The sequence below is a fragment of the Cervus elaphus genome, chromosome 8 (genome assembly GCF_910594005.1).
Source record: "Cervus elaphus chromosome 8, mCerEla1.1, whole genome shotgun sequence".
NCBI lineage: Eukaryota > Metazoa > Chordata > Mammalia > Artiodactyla > Cervidae > Cervus > Cervus elaphus.
In genome coordinates this window covers 42,468,041-42,492,666 of record NC_057822.1, presented here as the reverse complement: position 1 = coordinate 42,492,666, position 24,626 = coordinate 42,468,041, and the positions used below count along the sequence as shown (strand labels likewise).

Below are 24,626 nucleotides of genomic sequence, written 5' to 3'. Positions count from 1 at the left end.
CGTTACTGTCGGGCTCCTTCACTGTGAGGTTGTGGCCCCACTCTGAGCTCTTGGGAAGCAAGTCACTTTGCATGGCCCACAGGCAACGAGGGGGTGACGCTCTACCTCCCTGAGGGCAGAACAGCTGCATAAATTACTTAGAAATCTGTGCAGGATATTGGTCTCTTCTTCTCCATTTATTTATTTATTTATATCCCCATGGAGTGATGGCTATTTATTTTATAATCTGGATTACAGCCCTATACTATGTTATCTTGTTGCTCAAATCGTTCTCGCTTTGGCTACTGAGAGCTCTCGCAGGTTGAGTTCTGTGTCCCTTTTACAGACTCCCATCCCTGTGTTCTTTTGAGCACTTCAACACACGATCCTCCAGGCTCATCTTATATATTCTCTGCCACAGCCCTAGAATCAGCCACTCACCAGAGCCCTGACTCCTTTGTTTTGGAAAACGGCATTGAGAGGCCGAGGTTGAGGCTTTTGGTATTCTCACTGCTACTGGGCTGTCACTGCTTCTAGCCCTCTAGGTGGGCAGAACCAAAGAACGTACGCGTGGACACAAGCCCATGTATGTATACATTCACAGTGTGTTTCTGTTTACTTATTTAGGGATGAGATTAGTCATATAGCTTCTAACTCAAATAAATATTTAATTATTTCATAATATAGGCCATTAGAACAAAAAATTATGCTTTTAGATGATATGGATACCATTTATGGAACTTTTGAAGGGAAAGAAGCCTGTATCTTAAGATGTGATCATAGCATCCTGGTTTAAAGGATATGGGAATCTGAAAATAAGCACCTTTTTAATATCACTGATTTCCTCTGAAAACTTTAGAAAAGTTTGACTTAAACAGCTTCCTTAACTGTTGATACTGAACAAATTCCAGTTGTTTCCACTCCACTGAAATGTCAGGAAACCTGTGAGGATTGGAGGGCAGTTTCATGATGATTCTGAGTACTCTTCTCCAAGCAACTTTCTATCCCTAATTGTGCATCAACACTTGCTTTCAGCAATATGATTTTTAAATAAATTTCACAACAAAACTCTTGGCTTTACCACTTCATATACTGGTTTTCCATTTCAAAACATTATGAACTAGGTGATATTATCTGCTCTAAAAATTAAAAATCGCATATGTGCCTACTGATTAAAATTTAGAAATTATGCATAGCCCTAGTTTTAAAAAAAATCACTCTGAGATAACCGGGTCTCCTATCAGTCACTATACAAACACCTTCCTGTTAGTAGTAGAGTTCTTGAGGCATTTCAACCTACCTGGGATGCTGGAAGAACTGGATCCTGATTTAATGCTGGAGCTGGATAAGGAAGTCCAATCATAAGCCGATTCTGTCCTCTTCAAAGCTTCCTGGTAGTTCATGTAGAGCTGCTTCCCATACTAAACAGAAGGCAGTAAATGAGGACATCTGAACTTCACTGGGTATGATATGGGTGTACGGGGCAGGAAAAGGGGGACACATTTCTGTTTACTGACTCACAGTTTGTAATAAAATTAATACCCTGTAATACTTCAAAAATTCTTTGAATAGCAGTAAATCAGAATCTACTCTTATCTGTCCTCATTTTTAGGAAGGCAGCAAGAAGTTAAAACTTGATTCTGTTTAGATTCATTATCAACATAAATATTTTTTCAGTTATTTTTAAAGCAACTTTGATTTTATGTCTATAATAAATTTTATTTTCAGTTACTTAAAAGTGAATAAATATCCTTTCGAGGACTACATATCATCTTTAAGGTGTCCTTAAAAATTTTTTTTAAGACTTTATTTTTTCTAGAGCACTTTTAGGTTCACAGCAAAATTGAGAGGAGGGTAGATTTCCCGTGTACATTCACAGCGTCTCCCATTATCAACATTCCCTACTAGAGTAGTAAATTTGTTATCATCACTTAGCTCACATGGACACCTGAGGTTACCTTAGGTTCACTCTTGGTGTTTACATTCTGTGGATTTGGACAAGTATATAAAGACATGTACCTACCATTGTAGTATCATATGGAGTATAAATATTTTCACTGCCTGAAAAATGTTCCACAATCCACCTATATTCATTTTTCCCCCAACCCCAAGGCAGGTGAAGTTTTAAAAAAGTTCTTTTGTTCAGGTGAAACTCTGCTATAAAACCACCACATAGTGCATTCTCCAAAGCCAGAATAAAGCACTTCGCTGCTACATAAGCTTTCACCTGCAGTATTATTCCTTGGACACCAGCTGGTAAAAGTTTATCCCCATCACCGAGAAAAAAAGACACTTAAAATATGAAACTTAGGCCTGACAGACTGAGACACTGGCAAAATTATGAATATGAAACAAATAATAATTGTAATGACAACCAAAACCATATCACTAAACACCCATCATTCCATTATCAAACCAAAAGAAAACCTACCTTTGCGATGCGGATACCATTGACCCACTGGTGCAGGGTCCTCATGTCATCACAGCAAAGGTATTTGATGTACTGAGATTTCTTCTGGATCTGCGGGTGCTGCAAGATTAAAGGCAAAACCCAACTAAGTCCCCTGGAGAAATAAGAGAGAAATTCTATCAAAGCTTAAACATATCCTGACAAATTACAGGTCACTGGAATAATGGCCAAATCATTTATACCTCTTAAACATCCATAAGGTCGAATAAAAGGGTTCTAAGTATTTTTACAAAACAAACAAGGAGGCAACTTGTGTTAAATTTTAGGCCAAGATGTTGAAAGTTAAAAAAAAAAAAAAAATCCTTCCCATCATGGAAAACTCCAAAATACCGCTTCTACCCTTCAAAGGAATGAAGGCTACCACAGCTAACAAAGTCAGTGGAATTTTCATCTATAACGGAAGCGAATGAGTGAATGAACTGAAACCATGCAATCAGAAAACTCCAGATGACAGCGTCTTTGGTGAACGCCTGGGCGGAGGTGAAGCAGAGGACACAGCACCTGAGAGGCAGTGCTGCTCCCTGCCGTGGGCTGAGCAGCGCTCTGCAGGCCCCTCTGCCGCAGCCCGTACTTCTTGGTTGAGGCTTGGATGGAAGGTGACTGACTTGACCTTGGCTACAAAGTACAAGTTCAAGAATAGACTCAACATATTTTAACTCCACTGAGCCACAACCTCTAGTTCCCTGGGAAGAAAACTTGGTTCTGGATTTAAAGACTGTTAATTACTACCTCTCTTTTCAGTGGAAAAATTTTATTTCACCTGGAGAAATATTGAAATTTATGTTCAACAACAAGAGGCTGTATAAATTCTCTAACCAAATGTTTGTTGTGAAAACCCATGAGAGCAATAAAATAAGCAATTTTATAAGTTTTCGATGCAGCAGGAAAATTTGGCCACAAATATAAGTTATGTATATCTGCATTGTTAAACATCAATCCCTCTGGTTGACAAGAGAACTGTAAATCCATTTATTCCATTTTATTCATTGCTTTACAGAGCTCACCCCCAATGACAAAACATTTAATATCAAAGCCAATTTAGTTATTGAAGGCTGCAGTTGGAATTTTAAACAATTAAGCCCTCAACAGTAACAGGTTAGCAGAACAACACTTAACCGTTTTCTCCCCAGATAGTAGAGGCTCACAGCCTTCTCCTGGAGTCCACTCCCTTGTCCTCACTGTGTGCCCACTCGCTCAGTCATGTCTCTTTGTGGTCCATGACTGTGGCCCTGCCAGGCTCCCATGCCCATGGAGAATAGCGTGCCCTAGTATTTTCAAGAATACTAGAGTGGGTTGCCAGTTCCTACTCCAGGAGCTCCTCCTGACCCAGGGATCAAACTTGAGCCATTGACATCTCCTGCACTGGCAGGAGGATTCTTTACCACTAGTGCTGCCTGGGAAGACCAGGTCCTCAGTAAGTCATCATAAACCAGCACGGCAATCTTGCAAGGGCAAAGGACAGGCAGAGGTGTATGTATTCTTCTATAAAAGAAGGATGGGGAATTTTATTTCATTCACTCATTCACGCAACATCTAATGGGCAAGAACTTCCTGCCAGCTGCTTGAAGTAGGTGTTGGGCTACAGCATGCATATAACATAGAAGGGCCCACAGCTCATGAATGAGCTGATTGGAAGTGTTTTCTTTGGTGTTGCCAACTAGGGCTTAAAGAGCTGTTCTTCATCTCCTGCTTCCCTGAGGCCTCACCTACAGGGCCGGGTTCAGGTATCTGAACAAACAAGGGGCTGCAGGATGGCTCTGAGCCTTTATTGCCATACCCTCTCTTCACAGTGATTTACAAACCATCCTCCCCCGATTCCTTCTATTTCCCAGAAGGCAGTTACCACACATGGGTGCTCAACTATAGCAGCCGCCTGCCTGAGTGTATGTGTGTGTTCTCATCATTCTGTACAAGGCAATGTTTTTCATCAATACAACACAGAAAATCAGAGAGATGATCCTCTATCCTTCTCTCTGCCTCTAACCTGAGAATCCAAATACTACCCTGAAGAGAACTATGATATGACTGAATATCTGCAGATAGCTTCATTTTAGGACCTCAAGAATTTTTTTTCAACTGCCCACGTAATAAAGGCATTCCTTCTACAGCTTTCGTTTTGGTCATCCAGGCTCTGCACCAGTGCCTTAGGAGGTAACCTGTTCCTCTAGTATATTGTTACTGTATTTAAAGTGGCACTTATTGAGCACTTAGTATATACCAGGCATTAGGCTGAGTCAGTTCAGTACAGTCAGTTCAGTCGCTCAGTCGTGTCCGACTCTTTGCGATCCCATGAATCGCAGCACGCCAGGCCTCCCTGTCCATCACAAACTCCCAGAGTTTACTCAAACTCATGCCCATCGAGTCGGTGATGCCATCCAGCCGTCTCATCCTCTGTCGTCCCCTTCTCCTCCTGCCCCCAATCTCTCCCAGCATCAGGGTCTTTTCCAGTGAGTCAACTCTTCGCATGAGGTGGCCAAAGTATTGGAGTTTCAGCTTCAGCATCAGTCCTTCCAATGAACACCCAGGACTGATCTCCTTTAGGATGGACTGGCTGGATCTCCTTGTAGTCCAAGGGACTCTCAAGAGTCTTCTCCAACACCACAGTTCAAAAGCGTCAATTTTTCGGCACTCAGCTTTCTTCACAGTCCAACTCTCAAATCCATACATGACCACTGGAAAAACCATAGCCTTGACCAGATGGACCTTTGTTGGCAAAGTAATGTCTCTGCTGTTTAATATGCTATCTAGGTTGGTCATAGCTTTCCTTCCAAGGAGTAAGTGTCTTTTAATTTCATGGCTGCAGTCACCATCTGCAGTGATTTTGGAGCCCAAAAAAATAAAGTCTGACATTGTTTCCACTGTCTCCCCATCTATTTCCCATGAGGTGATGGGACCGGATGCCATGATCTTAGTTTTCTGAATGTTAAGCTTTAAGCCAACTTTTTCACTCTCCTCTTTCACTTTCATCAAGAGGCTTTTTAGTTCCTCTTCACTTTCTGCCATAAGGGTGGTGTTATCTGCATATCTGAGGTTATTGATGTTTCTCCCAGCACTCTTGATTCCAGCTTGTGCTTCTTAGGCTGAGTAGTTCACATATATTAGCTTACCCCACCTTTGTGAAAACCCCAAGAGTTACATATTATTATTTCTACTATATAAGAAGAAACTGAGGGACAAAAGGGTTAAGACAGCATTCAAAGCTGCTCACCAGTAAGTGAAGAAATCAGTATTTGAAACCATGCCATCTCATTCCAGGGCCTAGACTATTAATGTCACACTACTACTTTATTATGCTTTATTTATGGTAGCTTCCCTGGTAGTTCAGACGGTAAAGTGTCTGCCTGCAATGTGAGAGACACAGGTTCAATCCCTGGGTTTGGAAGATCCCCCAGAGAAGGAAATGGCAACCCACTTGCCTGGGAAATCTCATGGATCAAGGAACCTGATGTACAGTCCATGGGGTCGCAGAGTCAGACGAGACTGAGTGACTTCCCTTTGTACTGCTCTATTAGGGGTGAGATTGTCTAAATCTGCCGCCTTACTCCTTTTTACCCTACACTATCATTCCACCACTTTAAAAATCACACAAGAGCTAAGAGTGAGTATGAAGGAGACATCCTTTGCTAAAAACTGGAAGCTGGACATTTAGATTTCTTAAAGACTCCAAAGAGAATACAGGCATGTCTCGTTTTACTGCACTTTTTTTTTTTTGGGGGGTACACTTTGCAGTTACGGTTTTTTTTAAAGAACAAATTGAAAGTCTGTGACAACCCTGCCTGGAGCAGGTCTAGTGGTGTCATTTTTCCAACAGCATTTCCTCACTTCATGCCTTGGTGTCACATTTGGGTAATTCTTGCAAAATTCCAAACTTCTATGTTATTATTTTATCTGTTATTGTGATCTGCGATCAGTGATCTTTGCTGTTACTATGACAACGGGCTGAAGGCTCAGATGATGGTTAGCATCTTTAGCAATAAAGCTTTTTAAAATTAAGGTATGTTCATAGTGTCTTCTTTTTTATAGACATAATGCTATTGCACATTTTAAATATATTCACTGGGAAACCACAAAATTCATATAATTTTCTTTATTGCAATATTCACTTTATTACACTGGTCTGGAACTGAACTCATAGCAACTCTGAGTTAAGACTGTATATAATGAAATTGCTCCACCTCCCAAAATGAACAGCTATTAAAAAAGAAAGGTTATCATTTGATTTTTTAAATTATGTTGATTTGGAAAGTTTGCATTCTCTGACAAAAGGCACAAAAATGGAGAATAAAAACATTTAAGAACAGAATTAAGAAATTTTGGATTACTATCATGCTACCATTTTTCTCTATGTATGCCAGAAATTAGAATGAGACAGAGAATTCCTAAAATTCTGTAACTAAAAAGTGATGCTCTAACATCTTGGTCCAAGTGCCAAAAGAAACTATTGAATATACACAATCCATTTATTACTCTGGAAATACATATAGACCTTAAAAATCAATTCTCTCAACTAACATGCTAGACACTAAAAAATAAGACTATAAACTCCACCTTATTACTTCCAGGATTATCATTATAACAACTTTTAATTAATACAAGTGTTTGAGAAGTTCATGCTCATATTCTATCCCTAAATCCTGACCATTTTTTTCCTTCCCACCTAACATATTAAATTGCTTTGTCTCACTTCTCAAGGGATGAAAATTTAGTCCTAGCTAAGCTGACTATGCGAACAATTATTGTGGTATATGTATTTTTAAAACTCGGGTTTCCTTTAAGAACTTAATTACACATGCATATACATGTCTCCCAAGTGTGTACATCTTTCAGATAATATATCAACATATATCCTATTTATTTTTATACTGTCAAATTTCATGAATCATCTCTTCCCATCATTTATTTTCATTATTATCTTTAAAAAAGTAATTACCAAATAATGTGTTTTATGACTTCCTACAAGTGTGTACCTACTTCCTGTCTCCTGCACTTCACTGGAAGGATTCAGACTCAGTCATTATAGCCCAGAGCTGATGAAAGGGATCAGGCCCTTACAAATATTCACATTTGCATTTGTATGGACCCTGTGTAGCAGCGTTTTTTGGTTTGTCAGAACTCATATGTTCAAGAATAAAAATACATAGGAAAAAGCTAGTGCAAGTTTATAAGGAAAAAAAGACATGTCTTAAATACTAATAGTTGAGTGAAAGTCACTCAGTTGTATCCGACTCTTTGCGACCCCATGGACTACACAGTCCATGGAATTCTCCAAGCCAGAATACTTGGAGTGGGTAGACTTTCCCTTCTCCAGGGGATCTTCCCAATCCAGAGATCGAACCCAGGTCTCCCTCACTGCAGGCAGATTCTTTACCAGCTGAACCACAAGAGAAGCCCCACAGTTGAGCGGTCTCAGGCAAACTGATCCCTTAAACTGGTTTCCATATGTGGGAAATGGGGACTCTAGATCAAACCTGTGAGGTGGATGCTTACAGTGTTCCAGGCAGTACCCTCCACCCTGGTTCTTCAGAAAATGGTGGTCATTATCTTTACTATTATCTACAGCCAGTGGTGTGTTGTTTTTTTAGTTCAATACGTTACATATTCCCAGACAGAGAGACAACACAAGTATGGAGACTGGTTTAGCCTATTTCACTAGAGGAGCTTCCCTGGTGGCTCAGACGGTAAAGAATCTGCCTGCAATGCAGGAGACCTGGTTTCGATCCCTGGGTTGGGAAAAGCCCCTGAAGAAAGAAAAGGCTACCCACTCCAAGTATTCTGGCCTGGAGAATTCCATGGACTGTGTAGTCCATGGGGTCGCAAAGAGTCAGACACGACTGAGTGACTTTCACTCAACTAGTGAAAATAGGATTGGTCACCCACGCCAGTATTCTTGCCTGGAGAATCCCATGGGCAGAGGGGCCTGGTGGGCTACAGTCCACGGAGGTCGCAAAGAGTCAGACACGACTGAGCAACTAATACACACACAAACACACACACACACTCTTTACTAGAAGCAAATATGAAGCATACAAATCATTACTATAAAAACAAACCAATAAATCCTTGGAACAAAAATACTCTTATCCTAAGAATCCTGTGAGCTGCAAAAAGGCTTAAAATACTAGTCAATGGTCCTGCTTACTACTGGCCCTAACAGACACAGCTGGCTGCCTTCCCCAAGGCTTTCTTTTCCTCCCTCCCTCTTTTCTGACTGAGCCCCAGTGTGTCTGGATTCACCTCAGAGAGTGAATTCTGACTAATGTAAACCCAAAATGGTGGCTTTGTTCCTTGCCAGTGATTAGGGTAGGAGGGCATGTTACTCCAGGCCAATGACCCTCAAGGAGAAGGCTGTTGGAGGAGATCCTGGGAAATACATCTTTCCTCTTAAAAAAAAAAGACAAATGGAGGGAAAAATAGTCCTCTTCCTCTGCTGGATTTTGCTGGGTCTACATATGAGGCAGTGGCCATTTGTGACTGAGGTGAGTTGGTCTGAAAATAAGCTGATATGAAGAAGATGGAACAGGGAAAGATAGAACTTGGGTTCTCACTGACAACTGAGTCACTTATTGCCTCCATGTTATGAGACCCCCAGGTAACTTTCATTTATATTTACCTTGTAAGAAATTAAAGCTGAGAAAAAGTCAAATGCAAGAATATGTAACAAATACACATTCCACTACCCAGAGCAGCAAAGATACCATCACATGTCATGTAACCTCAGAAAACTCCACTATACACCTGTGTGAGAAAGAGTATAAAAGGCAAGTAACACCTTAGCATTATTAGAATAACTTTGATATCATGGGTCCCTTGACCAAGTTCTCAGGGACTCCAGGAGACCCTGAACCTCATTTTGAAAACTGCTGGATTAAGCTGCTGCTGCGTCACTTCAGTCGTGTCCGACTCTGTGCGACCCCATAGACGGCAGCCCACCAGGCGCCCTTGTCCCTGGGGTTCTCCAGGCAAGAACACTGGAGTGGGTTAAGCTACTTTATATTAACTAAAAAAAAGTATTTGCTACTGTAACTGATATAGAGTTTTCTCCAAAAATGATCACTTAATAAAGGGTTACCATATAATACACCTAATTTTATCAAAGCAATCAAAACTCTACCCCCAAACCCTAAACAACCACCTTCTCAAACCCAAGTGACAATTCTTAGACAAAAGCAAAGATGATATAAACATGCAGACCTAAGTAGTTACCAAGGAGATGTGGGATGGAGCCAATGAGAAAAAACGTAATCATCCCCATAACTATACTGAACTTTTTAATGCTACCTTTTCCTAATGTTGCAATTTATCAATAAAATTCAGTAAAAATATAAGTTCTCAAAAGTTCAGATATGATAAGTGTGAGAAACTCAAAAGTTTGAATAAAAGGGGAAAAAAAATCACTAAAAACAGGTCATAAACATGCATGGGCTACCAGGGTGACGGTTCAGGAGGAAAGGGAGACAAGAATTATTTCTGGACCGGATGAGAGGCAGTCTACTTTGACCTCTCAGGCACAGCATCCTCTGATGGTTTCTCTGAGTTAGTATAGGAAAGGAACTGAGATACACAAATACCGATGTTCTTCCCTCACTTCACCCCATATGTGGCTCTAAGTTTTCCTAAAATAAGGCTGCTATATTAAATGAAAGTGTCAAATTTATAATCTAATCCATTTGATATATTATGACTCAAAGTTTATAATTCAGTACCCATTTCCTAGTATCATCACTCTAACCAGGGTCAGCTATGGAACAGCACAGCTTCTTTTCTTCCTTCCTCTCTGTCCCTCCCTCCCTTCCTCTCTCCTTTCATTTACTTTATTGGCTTTGCCTCCTGGCTTGTGGGATCTTAATCCTGATTGGGGATTGAACCCGGGCCCAGCAGTGAAAGTGCCACGTCCTAACCACTGGGCTGCTAAGGAAGTCCCTTCAGCAATCCTTTAAAAAACCTACACACTACAGAATAAAGCAAAAACAGCATACTCAATGGAGACCCAAACTATTCTAAGATGTCCAATAACCTTCTCTACGTCGAACATCAATTAAAGTTCCTAAAGAGAGATAGGTGTTTACCTTGAGCACCAGACAGTAGTCCGTAGGAGCTTTGTACTTGCTCCGATAGTCCTGTCCATAGTAGACATTCACGTGGTCCAGCTGGAGAAAGCACACCAGGTCCCGAGAGGCCTGAGGAGAAGACACCCAAAGACTCGATCCACACTAACGTGTAAACGAGCAACTCTCACCGGTAACAGCGTTTAACTGAGAACCACGCTTTACCAAGCGGAAACTCCTGCTGTTTTGTAGAAGACAAGACAGTGAGAGTCTCTATAGACATTTCTTCCTTAAATCTACCACGCAACAAGAAAGGCAGTCCACTCGACTTACCAGCTTGTCATTCATAATGAACACTGACTCACTGGCAAAGGGTGGTATTTCAGAGAGACTTTAAATACAGTACAGTATATTAAATACAATGCAGTATTATAATAGAGCTCTCTGGAAAGAACAAGACATACCAGGCCGTTCCGTGCCTGCAGTACATGTCTCAAGCACAACTCTCAAGTCAGTGTTTCCTCGCCAGCTAAAAAGGGGGGACAACATGTACCTCTCAGGATGGTGGTAAAGACCTGATGAGGTGACCCTGTAGACAGCTTCAACAGTGCTGGCCCCTAGTAAGCACAGCAGTGACAGCTAGCACCAGGGCCCTCAGCAGCAGTACATTACCTAAGAGAGGCTGAAATGCCTACAAGCCCAGAAAGCGATTCTCCCCCAAACAATAAAAAACAAAAACAACTCTGGCAGAAGTTTTAAAAATAACAGAAGCATGATTTCAAATTCACCAGGAGAATCGAGATGGGCCCAATGAATGAGCAGAAAGTGAACATTTTCAGGTTTCCTCTTCCTTACAATAGATCAATAAACAAGGCAATGTTCACGAATGGAAACAAATCACAGCCTGGATCACGTGTCAGTCTGCTCACTGCAGATTAAAATCAATCAGCATAATAAGGAAGCTTAAAGTCAGCAGAAGGGACTCACCTTTGCTTTTCCTTTAGGGACATAGTAGATACCAGATGCTCGCAAGAGGAAATAACGCTTTTTCCAGGACTTCTTGCCATCATCTTTCAACCAAAGGACTCCCTCAATTTCTGGTACAGTTACAGAACTTCCACAAAAACACTCCTAAAATAAGATGATTGGGAAAGACATGATCCTTGGATTCTCAAACCAAAGTTGTGTCTACCCCTGTGAAATGCGTGACACTGTGATTAAACCGAAATACCTTCGTGTAAAAACCATGCTGCCAATTTTACCTCAATTAGAACTTTCCAAACATACACGGCTTTAGTTTGGAACAACTACGGCAATCTCTACGAACTTTTCCCTAAACTTGTTTTGATGAAACTAAGCTAAAATGTCAGCTGAGTTGCACAAAACAGCACTTAAATGCATTTGTAAAAACATAGTTACAGTAAATTTAAGGAAAGCATCAGAGCTAACATAAGCATTAGACTTTATTTGTCTCCAAATTAACATTTAGATTAGCCACTAATTGTGTTAGTGGCTCAGTTGTGTATGAGACCTCCATGGACTGCAGTCTACCAGGCTCCTCCATCCATGGGATTCTCCAGATGAGAATACTGGAGTGGGTAGCCATTTCCTTCCCCAGGGGATCTTTCCAATCTAGGGATCAAACCCAGGTCTCCTGCATTGCAAGCAGATTCCTTACTGTCTGAGCTACAAGAGAAGCCCAAATTTATATTAGCTGCATGCTAAGTAGGAATATATTTTAAAAGAAGGCAACATGCTAAACAAATGACTGCACTTTCACAATTTAAAAACAACCAGTGCCTATGATCTAAGACAAAGCAAGCATTTATTGTTTAAATATTTAATACTAAGTTGAAAGGAATGTAAACAAACTACAAAAATTTTGGATTCTAATATCTATACTTAGATAAGAATTTAAAAAATCAATCATGTAAAGGGAAAGTAGAAATCCTCACTAAACTTGAACACATGAACATGAATTAATTTCTCCCCCCAAAACACAGAAAAATTAAGAAACATGAAGAGAATTTTTCTTAATTATAACTAGCCTCCCTATGAAAAGCTGAGTGCTGATCTTCATCCCCCTAATAGTCTTGTTGCTAAATAAGAATTTTTTCAGACTTTCAAACATACTAACATCTTTGACCTTAGTTCTCTAAAATCAGCAAAAGGCAAAAATTCAATTATATTTGAATTTGTTTCATTAATCTTCAAAATAAGGAAATGTATATTTTTAAAAAAATAATCATTATGATTTTTAAAATAAGTTATTTCTGACTAAAGTTTGAACTATTTGGTAAATAACTAACTATATACAAATTCCTCTCTGGCTAAGCAGATTAAAACAGCACAGTCACATCCTTCATTGACCCAGCCTTTTCCCCCCACTTGTCAGCTTCTAAAAGCTCTAAAGTCCTTTCAGTCCACTAGTATACTGCTTGGCAAAGAAGTGTTTTTATACGGTTCTTCAGTGTTCTAACATTCACAAAGCTGAACTCTCCCCATCAGGCTAGTTACAACTGTAATTATCAATACAGAGCACTGACATTCTGGGCTTCAAAAAAGGTGCTTTGTATTTTAATATTATAATGTACAAGGAAAGGGGGGTGGGGAGGAAGAGTCATACCTCCAACAGCACTTCTTTGTTTCTATCTGCCATCTCAGCTGTTTCCTTTTTCCCCAGAAGGTAATTCTGGAAAAATGAGTAGATGAATGTTAAAGGGCAAATCCACTCTACTATTCTCCTGGCACAGGTACACAGATGATTTCTTCTGGAGACATTAGCAACTCTGTGTCTATTTCTGCCTATGCAGACTGAGGGGAACATTCCTTTGAAACCTGTTCCTGGCATCTTCACAGAGGTGCTTAATACTGGCCTCCTCCTTACCATATCCATTTATTTTGAATTATTCCATAAACGGCCCTCCCCCAAATCCTGAGGAGATATTACATGCAACAGCTAGCAATGTTTTCGTATATCTAATAAAGCAACACTGACAGGACCTTAAAGGTTTACAAGTTATTAAGTACAACAAGTGGGGCAAATTTGCTTAAAATATGCTGAGCTTAACTGATTCAGACGTAGAAAATTTAATCTACATTCTGGCTTTTAAAGAAGAAACCCCAAATTCTCTGAGACTACCATGATCCCATTTGCTTGACTCAACTAAAATCTGAATTCTAATTATTATCCTTATGAAACTTTTATTCACAATCACCCATAAAAAACTGCTGGTATTCCTAAATGTGTATTCTTCACTAAAAATATCCAGTAAAGATGTGTCATGATCATGGAGTCTAAAGGATAACTATTCAATAACTTTAACACAGCTACTGTTTTTCCTCATTACTATTTTTTATAGCGGTGTTGTTGTCTTTCACCTATTAATATTTGGGTATTAACATAAACATTTTGGGACAAGTAAAGATACCAAACAGATCAAGGTAATATATAATAGAATGTGGGGCTGTTTACAATCAAGGTTACTGGGATTTTCAAAAAAATAATTCAGAAAGCAAATCAAAGTGTTAAATGGATAAATATTAAAGTAGAGAAACTTAAATACATAAGTACATTTCTTTGATGGATGAGGAACTCACCGAATAAATAGCAGGGTCCAAACCGGCTCTGAATTAGAACAGAAGCCTGCTAACCCCCTGGAGGGAATCCTGCTTTCCCTAGGGCTCACCCCATCTGGAGCTGTGGAACTGGCAGCTTCTGTGAGCCTGACACCGGGGCCCCAGCAGACTTGCCACCTCGGCAGTAGTGAATTCTCCCAAGGGGTTTTGCAGCCACAAAGCTCCAAGTGGGTGGCTGTCAGTCTTTTAACTCTATTAACTTAGCAGTCAGAAAATTATATGATATGAACACTTAAGAATCCTGACCTCTGCAAGCCATAGCCTCACCTGTGGATTTTTGAAAAGTGCGTATTTTTCTATACGCTCCATAAATATAAGCTTGTTTTGGCTATCTCTTGTCCAATTAAGAAGATTTTCAACCAAGTTTTCATGATCTTCAAAGATTCTCTCTGTCCCAAAATAAAACACCAGTATTTTGTTAGTATTTGTCAGAATTGCATAAAAGACAAGAAACCTTGCGAAGTATTTCACAGCAAAATCATAGAATCTAAACTGACACCCTTAGAGATTATCTGGTATTTCCTGTATTTTCAAATAAGGAAACGTGCCCTCATGGTGTTAAGTGACTTTAGCAAGGTCACACAGCTGCTACAAGCAAGGATCAGGACTAGAATCTAGATTGTCTGACTTCAAGGTCTTCTTCAGCCTTCAGCCTTTTTACCATCCCGCCCTTAAACACAATCTGTTAGTCACATTTCATAAATTCTGGTATTAAGTGCTTCCAATACTATTTATTCCTTGTCATTCAAAAAATTTCCAAGATAATTTCTTCTTTGGTCTATGAATTGTTTAATTTTAAACATAGATATATTTTCTAATTTCCAAAGTAGGAATCAAAGAACATGTCCTATATTCTGAACATATGCACAAAGAACATATTCTAGAGATACTGATTTTGGTTTTGAAATTTCTAGAGAGCCTTATGACCTCATACTGGAATCAATTTTTGGAAACATTACACTTCTCCCTGTAAAGAATGTGTATTTTCCTGTTATTAGTGCTCTAAGTATATCTATATTCATTTTTGTCTGCTTGATTATATTGATCATTGCAAAGATTCTTAGGTGAAAAGTTTCTACTGTGAAGGCAGACTTGTGAATTTCTCCTGGTAGTTCCGTCAACTTTTGCTTTATGTAATTTAATGCCATTATTAGATAAAATTTAGCATGATTTTGTCTTCCTGATAAAGATGTATGGTTCTCCTTATCTCTAGTAATGTATTTTGCTTAAAGTCTATTTTGTCTGATATTAACATAGTTAATATTATCTTTCTTTTGGTTAGTGTCTTTCCACATTCCTTTTACTTTCAAGCTTTCTGTGTTTTAGGTAAAAGGTCTTTTGCAGATAGTGAACAACTGCATTTTGTTTATTCATCCTTTCTAATAATCTCTGTTGTTTAAATGAATGACTTACATTTGTCATAGCTTATTTTATCATCTTATTTTGGGCTCTTAGTTTTCTTTTATTCATTCAACAAGTACTAAGTAACTACATAGTCTATTTGTATCACTGTGCCACATATGATTAAAATGATAGTTATGGACCCTAAATCTACAGTCATGGAAATATTCTAAAAACTAGCATCCAAAAATTTTCTGGGTATGGTGATGCCACATCTGTGAACTTGAACCTTTCTAATTCTTTAAGAATAGTTACAATAAGTATTATTAGAATATCTGCCTATACCTGTTAATAAACTTCTAACTGATGGTTTGGTTTTGGGGTTTGTGTTTGTGCGTTCTAAGAGAAAAGGGTTAATTATTAAATTTTTATTGCTCTGGAAACTGCTATAAAATATTTAAATATATAACAGGCAGTAAAAGCAATGCAAATATATTTTATAAATAAAATGGCAAGTTGAAATAGACTATTGACTGAATATAGCCTAATAAAATAATTATTGTGAGGTTATATAATCACACAATATTACAAAAAGAAACCTTTTTAAGGTTTTTAAGAGTCAAAGATGGATTTGTATGGAAATACAAAAAACCTCAAATAGCCAAAGCAATCTTGAGAAAGAAGAATGGAACTGGAGGAATCAACCTGTCTGCCTTCAGACTATACTACAAAGCTACAGTCATCAAGACAGTATGGTACTGGCACAAAGACAGAAATATAGATCAATGGAACAAAATAGAAAGCCCAGAAATAAATCCACACACCTATGGACACCTTATTTTTGACAAAGGAGGCAAGAATATACAATGGAGAAAAGACAATCTCTTTAACAAGTGGTGCTGGGAAAACTGGTTAACCACCTGTAAAAGAATGAAACTAGAACACTGTCTAACACCACACAGAAAAATAAACTCAAAATGGATTAAAGATCTAAATGTAAGACCAGAAACTATAAAACTCCTAGAGGAAACACAGGCAAAACACTCTCTAACATAAACCACAGCAGGAACCTCTATGACCCACCTCCCAGAGTAATGGAAATAAAGGCAAACATAAACAAATGGACCTAATTAAACTTAAAAGCTTTTGCACAACAAAGGAAACTATAAGCAAGGTGAAAAGACAGCCTTCAGAATGGGAGAAAATAGCAGCAAACGAAACAAGTGACAAAGAATTAATCTCAAAAATATACAAACAGCTCCTGCAGCTCAATTGTAGAAAAATAAATGACCCAATCAAAAAATGGGCCAAAGAACTAAACAGACATTTCTCCAAAGGAGACATACAGATGGCTAACAAACACATGAAAAGATACTCGACATCACTCATTATCAGAGAAATGCAAATCAAAACCACAATGAGGTACCATTTCACGCCAGTCAGAATGGCTGCTATCCAAAAGTCTACAAACAATAAATGCTGGAGAGGGTGTGGAGAAAAGGGAACCCTCTTACACTGTTGGTGGGAATGCAAACTAGTACAGCCACTATGGAGAACAGTGTGGAGATTCCTTAAAAAACTGGAAAGAGAACTGCCATACGACCCAGCAATCCCACTGCTGGGCATACACAACGAGGAAATCAGAATCGAAAGAGACACATGTACCCCAATGTTCATCGCGGCACTGTTTGTAATAGCCAGGACATGGAAGCAACCTAGATGTCCATCAGCAGACAAATGGATAAGAAAGCTGTGGTACATATCAACAATGGAATACTACTCAGCTACTAAAAGAATGCATCTGAATCAGTTCTAATGAGGTGGATGAAACTGGAGCCTATAATTACACAGAGTAAAGTAAGTCAGAAAGAAAAAAACACCAATACAGTATATTAATGCATATGTATGTAATTTAGAAAGATGATAACGATGACCCTCTATGTGAGATAGCAAAAGAGACACAGATGTACAGAACAGACTTTTGGACTCTGTGGGAGAAGGTGAGGGTGGGATGATTTGAGAGAATAGCATTGAAACATATATTATCATATGTGAAATAGATCACCGGTCCAAGTTTGATGCAGCAGACAGGGTGCTCAGGGCTGGTACACTGGGATGACCCTGAGGGATGGGATGGGGAGGGAGGTGGGAGGGGGTTCACGATGGGGAACACATGTACACCCATGGCTGATGCATGTCAATGTATGGCAAAAACCACTACAATACTGTAAAGTAATTAGGCTCCAATTAAAATAAATAAATTAACTTTTTAAAAAAAGTCAAAGATGGTATCAAAAAAATGAGGAATTTTAAAAGTTAGAAAACACCATAACAAACTACAAAACATAGGAAACTAAGACTTAGTACATGCAGCTAAAAATAAGATGTGCTTTATGTTTCCCCTGAAAGTCAAATGTTGCTATCAAGGCTTTAGTACAAATGGGAATAAATGTAATGGTTTTTAGTAATGTGTCTAATATATGCAGTTCTTAATAATATCTGAAGGGAAAAAATATTTTGTTACCTTAAAAAAAGAACAACTTTGTTTTGGCCATAAGAAAATCTAAAATGAACTGGAAATGATACTGTACTCAAAGAAATCTCAAAATATATAGGGGAAGAATGGGGGAAAGATAATGTAAAAAAGCCAGGGCTATACTATAGGAAAAAATATAAAAATGTCTCTAGTTGCTTTTATCAACATGAAAACAGTTGAAATTACACAGAAATTTAAAAAGTAATTATAGCAATGATATTACTAACCCATCTGTAACTCAGAGATGGTTTCCACCAGAGACCAGTCTAAACTATAACCGCAGTGGGATTTGTCCATCAGGTTATCCAGCACTTGTCTCACTGTCTGCCTCTCATCCACCATCATTGTTTTAGAACTATCATCAGACATGTGGACTCTAATCACCAGCTGTTAAGAGGAAAAAGGAATATTAAATACAAACTGAAAAACAGGCATTCTGAAAATTTCTTCCAATGTTTTAATAATATTCTGAACAATGTCCTTAGCTAAATATAAGTTAAAACACAAATAATGACTTTATTATGCAAAAAGAATATTCTAAAATTAGGTATTCAATAGCTAAACAAATTTAATGTTTTAAAAGTTAAAATAACATGTAAGTTTATAATAAAGCTATTTTGTTTCACTCTTTTAGAATTTAGATCCAGAAAAGTTATTTCTTTTATAATGTATTTTATTCACCAAAAAATACATGTGGAAATGTATTTAGAAAGAAATACCCTCCTACAGCTTGCTGCATCTTACAGTTACATTATATAAACAAGGCAATTCTTTATAAATCCATAAAATGGATAAAAATCCCAAACCAAGAAAAAGCCCAAATATCACCTTTTTCACTTGTGCCTCTTTAATTTTCTCTAGGGCAACTCTGATCTTCTCAGCTTTCAATTTTGCTGCCTGTTCTTCCTGTGGACACAAAGCACTTCAGATAAACTAATGCTAAAATAATGAGAATTTTTTGAGAAGTCTTTTTATTTTTAAGAACGCTGTTAACACTGAATTTCAGTAAGAATATAACTTCACACACTTAATATAGAGCGTATTTTAGAAATAACCATGTTCACAAAACGAGGGCAGACATATTAAAATTTTTTTTTAAGATGTACACTTGAAGATTTCTTATATTAAGACTACATTTTCATATTCTAAGGCTGTGGTAAATTAATTTAATCCAACAGTTTTATTCTTGACTGTCATTCTGAAACAGATAAATTTGAGGTTTCAAGATAGGGAAAACGAGCTATCTGTGGGCAATCTTTTACATATCAATATTTTGTCCTGTTGTATTGAAAACATATCATCATCATAAAAACAGAAAAAAAAACCCACAAAAACCCAGCATCAATTCACCTCTCTGCAACCATATAAAAACAATCATAACAAAAATATAGGTATGTTCTCATTAACACATAAATATGAACAGAGGAGGCTGCATTAAATTCTAAGTTTGACTCTGCTTTGGAACAATCACACAATATAATCAATGTCTCATGTCACTAAATTCAATTTTGTTTTTAATTCACACTATTTAAAATACTAAACGTAATTTTCCAAATATTTAACTTATAATAATTTCTGCTTCATAAATTTAGATAAATAGCAATAAAACTATATTTAAATAAAATAAAACATCTCACTATTTTCTCCTAGAATAACATATAGTACTGTAACACCTTGTACTTACTTGTACTTTCCAGCAAGAGGCCATAGTACACTGCAGCATTAATCTCCAGTTGAAAGAAACTCATGAAAGTAAACCTTTGCTTATAATAAAGAATTACTTTTTAATTCTAAGCTCTTGGTTGCTATAGAAAATATCTAAAATATCTAAGAAAATATAAAATACCATATTATATATTCCTTTACTTAACATGACTTTAAAAAAAAGAGAAACCTATTTACATCAACTAGACTTTATCTGCTCTAGATTGTGATTAATAATCACAACCCATGTGTTATTCTTGATTAAAAAATGGAAGTTTCCAGGGCAAAAAAACAAGTTAAACTCAATTCATTTAATGGATTATTCCCTGTTCTCTTAAATTCTGTTGGCTTTCTTATTTTTGATCTGCTTCTCTTCCCATTTCATACTCTAGGCTGTCTCCCTCATTTCAAGCTTAGTATTTACCATTCTGCAGAACAGAGAAGAAAACAGTTAGGGAAGACAGTGGGTTTGTTTGCCAGAAATCTGATCCATTTCAATGAAAGCAGTCAGTGAATTAACATAATAACCAAGGTCAGGAAATACTATCTGCAAACCCAATTAGACAGAGAACAAAGAAGTGCATTTTAACGACACAGAGGAGTAAGACTGGATTCTTAGATTCTTAGGTATATATACTCCTTTGATTAAAGATTAAATCATCCTATCTACCCCCTTTATGCAAATAAACTACAGAATTATAAAATATGTTGACTGTATATTTTTTCTTTTTAAAGAAGATTATAAAATGAGAAAACTAGACTACTGTCATTAAAATTCTCAGTTTCTAGAATTCTGTGTCTTGGAGAAACAAAATCACAATTAAATTACCAAATTTTGTGTGTTTCTGATAAGTAGAGCACTCATTACTCTATAAAGGAATTTTTAAGTACTAGCATTTCCCAGTGGTTTTTATGAAATCAGTTATTTGACCATATTTTGAAAAAGAGTGAAGCAGAAGTTTTATGAATGTTTTCTCAAGGGAATAATGATTGTATGTTTCTTCATGGTTCATTTGCCACATCCTTATATCGGTACAAATAGATGTTACAAAGAAATTTTCCAAGGCATAATTTCAACTTTCACTTCATATTTCTGAAAAGCAAATTTAAATCTCAAAGTCTGATGAGGAAAAACTGATAGAATCAATGCTTTGTGTATCTGGAATATAAACATGAACTTCTATAAGGCTGAGCTCTTTTATCTGCAAAATTAAAAAAAAAAAAAAGATGTCTTCAAAGTAAAAAAAATATTTTTAAGAAAAGGAATATCAAGAGAATGACAAGCCATAGAGTAGGAGAAAATATTAATAAAATATTTATCAGGCATATCTAATAAAAGGACTATCATCCAAAACATAAAAAAACTCTTAAAACTCAAAAAGAAAATGAACAACTCAATTTAAAAACTGGGCAAAAAACCTGAACAGAAGGTTTTCACCAAAACAAGATTTGATGAAATCTTTTTTAACCAAAGATTACACAGATGGCAAATAGCCTGTGAAAAGCTGCTCATATATATCATTAGAGAATTGCAAATTAAAACAATGATATACCACTATGCATATATCATCTTAGACTGCCAAAACACTGGAAACATCAAACGCTGGTCACGTTGTGGAACAACAGGAACTTTTCACTGAGGAATGCAAAATCGTACAGCTACTTTAGAAGACAGTTTGGTGGTTTCTTAAGAAACTAAACATGCTTTTACAACACTATCCAGTAATCAAGTTCCTTAGTTTCTACCAAGTGAGCTGAAAGTTAACCTCCACCCAAAAACCTACACACTGATGCTTATAGCAGCTTTCTTTATAATGCCAAAACTTGGTAACAACCAAGATATCCTCCAGTTGGCAAATGGATAAACTATGCAACATCCAGACCATGGAATATTATTCAATGTTAAAAAAAAAAAAAAGAAAAAAAGAATGCAGGGGACCCGGATTCAATCCCTGGGTAGGGAAGAACCCCTGAAGAAGGGAATGGCAACCCATTCCCCTATTCTTGCCTGGAGAATTCCATGGGCTGAGAAGCCTGGCTCGCTACAGTCCACAGGGTCGCAAAGAGTCAGACATGACTGAGCGACTAACTCACAAAAGTCAAAAAAATATAAATAAAAAGAAAGAGCTATCAAGCCATAAATCACATGGAGGAAACTTTAATGCGTATTACTGAGAGAAGCCAATCTGAAAAAGCTACATACTATGTGATTCCAACTATACAACATCCTGAAAAAGTAAAACTATGGAGACAGTAAAAAGAATAATGGTTGTCAGAGGTTGGGGGCGAGGACATGAACAAGTGGAGTACAGAGTATTTCTCTGGGAGTGAAACTACTCTGTATGATACTATAATGATAGCTACATGTCATTATACATTTGTCCAAACCCACAGAATACACACCAAGAATGAACCCTAATGTAAACCATGGACTCTGGGTGATAATAATGTTACCTATACTTGCTCATCAAATGTAGCAAACGTAGCACTCTGGTGAGGGATGTTGATAATGGGGATGCTCTGCATGTGTGAGGGCAAGTGGTATATGGGAAATCACTATACCTTTTAAATTTTATTGTGAACCTGAAACTGCTCTTAAAAATGTCTTTTCAAAAAGGGAATATAAAAATCTTAATATGACATTCTGATACTGGTTATAAATACCAAAGCAGTATTTTCATACTTCCATTTTAGTATACTATGATTTAGCAAATAGAATAGAATACAATCAATGCTACCTTTTGAAGCACTGACATAAAAAGTCATTCAATTATAAGATTAGTTTCAACTCCCAGATCAGTTTCTGCTCCAAAGGCTAAAAAGCTAACACACAGGAAGAAAAGATTATAGAAACAAGAGAAACAACCAATTAACATACACTAAACCAATTGGATTCTCTAGCCGTCTTTTATGTAGAACAGCCAGGTGGGGTTATTTTAACATCCAAATTCAACTATTCTTCCATTTGCCCAAAATACTACTCTTAATAACTATATAAACTGGTCTGTGTTACAGCTGCCTCAAATTCGAGGTTCAATGGGTTCAATCACTGGGTCAGGAAGATCTCCTGGAGTAGGAAATGGCAACCCACTCCAGTAATCTTGCCTGGGAAATCACATGAACAGAGGAGCCTGACAGGCTACAGTCCATGGGGTCACAGAGAGGCAGACTCAGCTGAGTATGCGGTGGTGGTTGGTGGTTTAGTCGCTAAGTCGTGTCCGACTCTTGAGACCCCGTGGACTGTAGCCTGTCAGGCTCCTCTGTCCATGGGATTCTCCAGGCAAGAATACTGGAGTGGGTTGCCATTTCCTTCTTTTCTTCCCGATTCAGGAATCGAACCCGGGTCTCCTGCACTGCAGGCAGATGATTTACCAACTGAGCCATGAGGGAACATGCTTAATTTCAGTGTAGGCAAATTTTAGTTTATTCCTCCAGTTCATAGGCTAGGATAATTATAATTAAATAATTATCTCTGCAAGAAGCCTCCTAATTTTAGAATCTGAATGTCACTGGAGCAAAATGAAATAAAAATATTTGGTCAAATTGCAAGATTCACAGTACTTTATACTTCCCATGGACAATAAGCTCTTCCTCAGAAAGTTTGGTTTTTAATCTACTGTATTTAATCTAGAATCATAACTTTTAACTGTAACAACCAAGGAAAGGAAGAAACTGTTTTAAGATCGGAGTGCCATGTGATACAGCAAAGATCTATAAATCTTTGCTGATGTGTTATTTATAGATTATATACTTAGAAGACATCTGATAGTTTCTTTAAGCAATACAAAGCTGTGTTCAGTGTCTGCAGGCCAAGTTTAATACAAAGAACAAAGCTTTGTTCATCTCATATTCTCTGCTGTTTGTTAAAGTTGGCAAAATCAGGTCTTAAGTTTTCTGCCCCTTATCTTTGAACCATCCCTTTGTTCACACTGTCTCACAACCATCCTAAACATAAGTAAAAGATATCTCACACATATAACAAGTTAACTTTCTCTCTTACCCCTTCCCTTAAAAGGGCAAGAGACAAGCTATTTTCCGCCTGAAAAACTCCTGTGTGGCTATCAATAACCATCAAATGCCAAGCCTTCTCAAATTTACATAAAGGACAAAAACTCAGTGAAGATCTCATGATTAAATGAAAGCCAATGCTGTGGTTGCAAAATGTTATAGCACTTTCTTAGAGTAAAAATTAGAATACTTACAGAAAGTTAAAGTTGCAAAGAACTGGCTATGAATTCCTTTAACTATGAAATGATTAAGGTTTTTTAGGTTCAGAACAAATGGGATTGAAATTAAGGGGCTGAAAATAAGTTAGGTTTTTTTTTTTTTTTTTGAGATCAAGTTTATTTCACAGATTACAACAGTAATAAAGTTACGTAACTTAAAATGATTCAAAGAAAACTTGGGGTGATGAACAATTTATTGCCCATGAAATGTTCTATCAAACTGCTTAGAACCAAAATAATCATAGTAACCACTAGTTTACTTCCCCCTGAAGAAATCATGAAATATATTCTCAACTCAGAAGAGAACTAGTATTAATCAAACACCTACTTGCCACATATCACAAGGCATGTGCCTCATTTAATTATCAATAATGCAGGACTAACATTATGTCCATTGTACTGATTTAGGCCCAGAAAGAATTGTCTTTCAAAGTTCATACAGGCTGTTATGAAGTGAACAACTACCTGTTCTTTCCATGATGTCACATCCCTTCTGTCTGTAAAGATTTTAGCATAAACTTTGGGGGGATAATAGTAAATAAAAACTGCTCATCAAAGATAAAACACTTTCAGTAATATACAAGCAGTTTTACAACTTACAGCAGTCCTTGAAACCTTGATGGTCACTAGAGGACCATTCTTTTATATGACGGATGTTTGTCCAGACTATGCAGGCCTGGGCTTGA

The 24,626-nt window shown here is 37.4% G+C and overlaps 1 protein-coding gene across 5 annotated transcripts in view; it reads right to left on the bottom strand.

Annotated features, from left to right (window-relative positions):
- RAPH1 (Ras association (RalGDS/AF-6) and pleckstrin homology domains 1) overlaps positions 1-24,626 on the bottom strand; it is a 99,493-nt gene that overhangs the window by 10,430 nt on the left and 64,437 nt on the right. For all 5 annotated transcript variants that reach the window (XM_043910313.1, XM_043910309.1, XM_043910311.1 and 2 more), the window contains 8 exons: positions 18,839-18,916; positions 18,238-18,397; positions 14,401-14,522; positions 13,121-13,186; positions 11,482-11,625; positions 10,516-10,626; positions 2,411-2,509; positions 1,280-1,400 (listed from right to left, as the gene is read on the bottom strand). In XM_043910313.1, the coding sequence (XP_043766248.1) occupies positions 1,280-1,400; positions 2,411-2,509; positions 10,516-10,626; positions 11,482-11,625; positions 13,121-13,186; positions 14,401-14,522; positions 18,238-18,397; positions 18,839-18,916 (901 nt within the window). The remainder of the gene's footprint in view (positions 1-1,279; positions 1,401-2,410; positions 2,510-10,515; positions 10,627-11,481; positions 11,626-13,120; positions 13,187-14,400; positions 14,523-18,237; positions 18,398-18,838; positions 18,917-24,626) is intronic.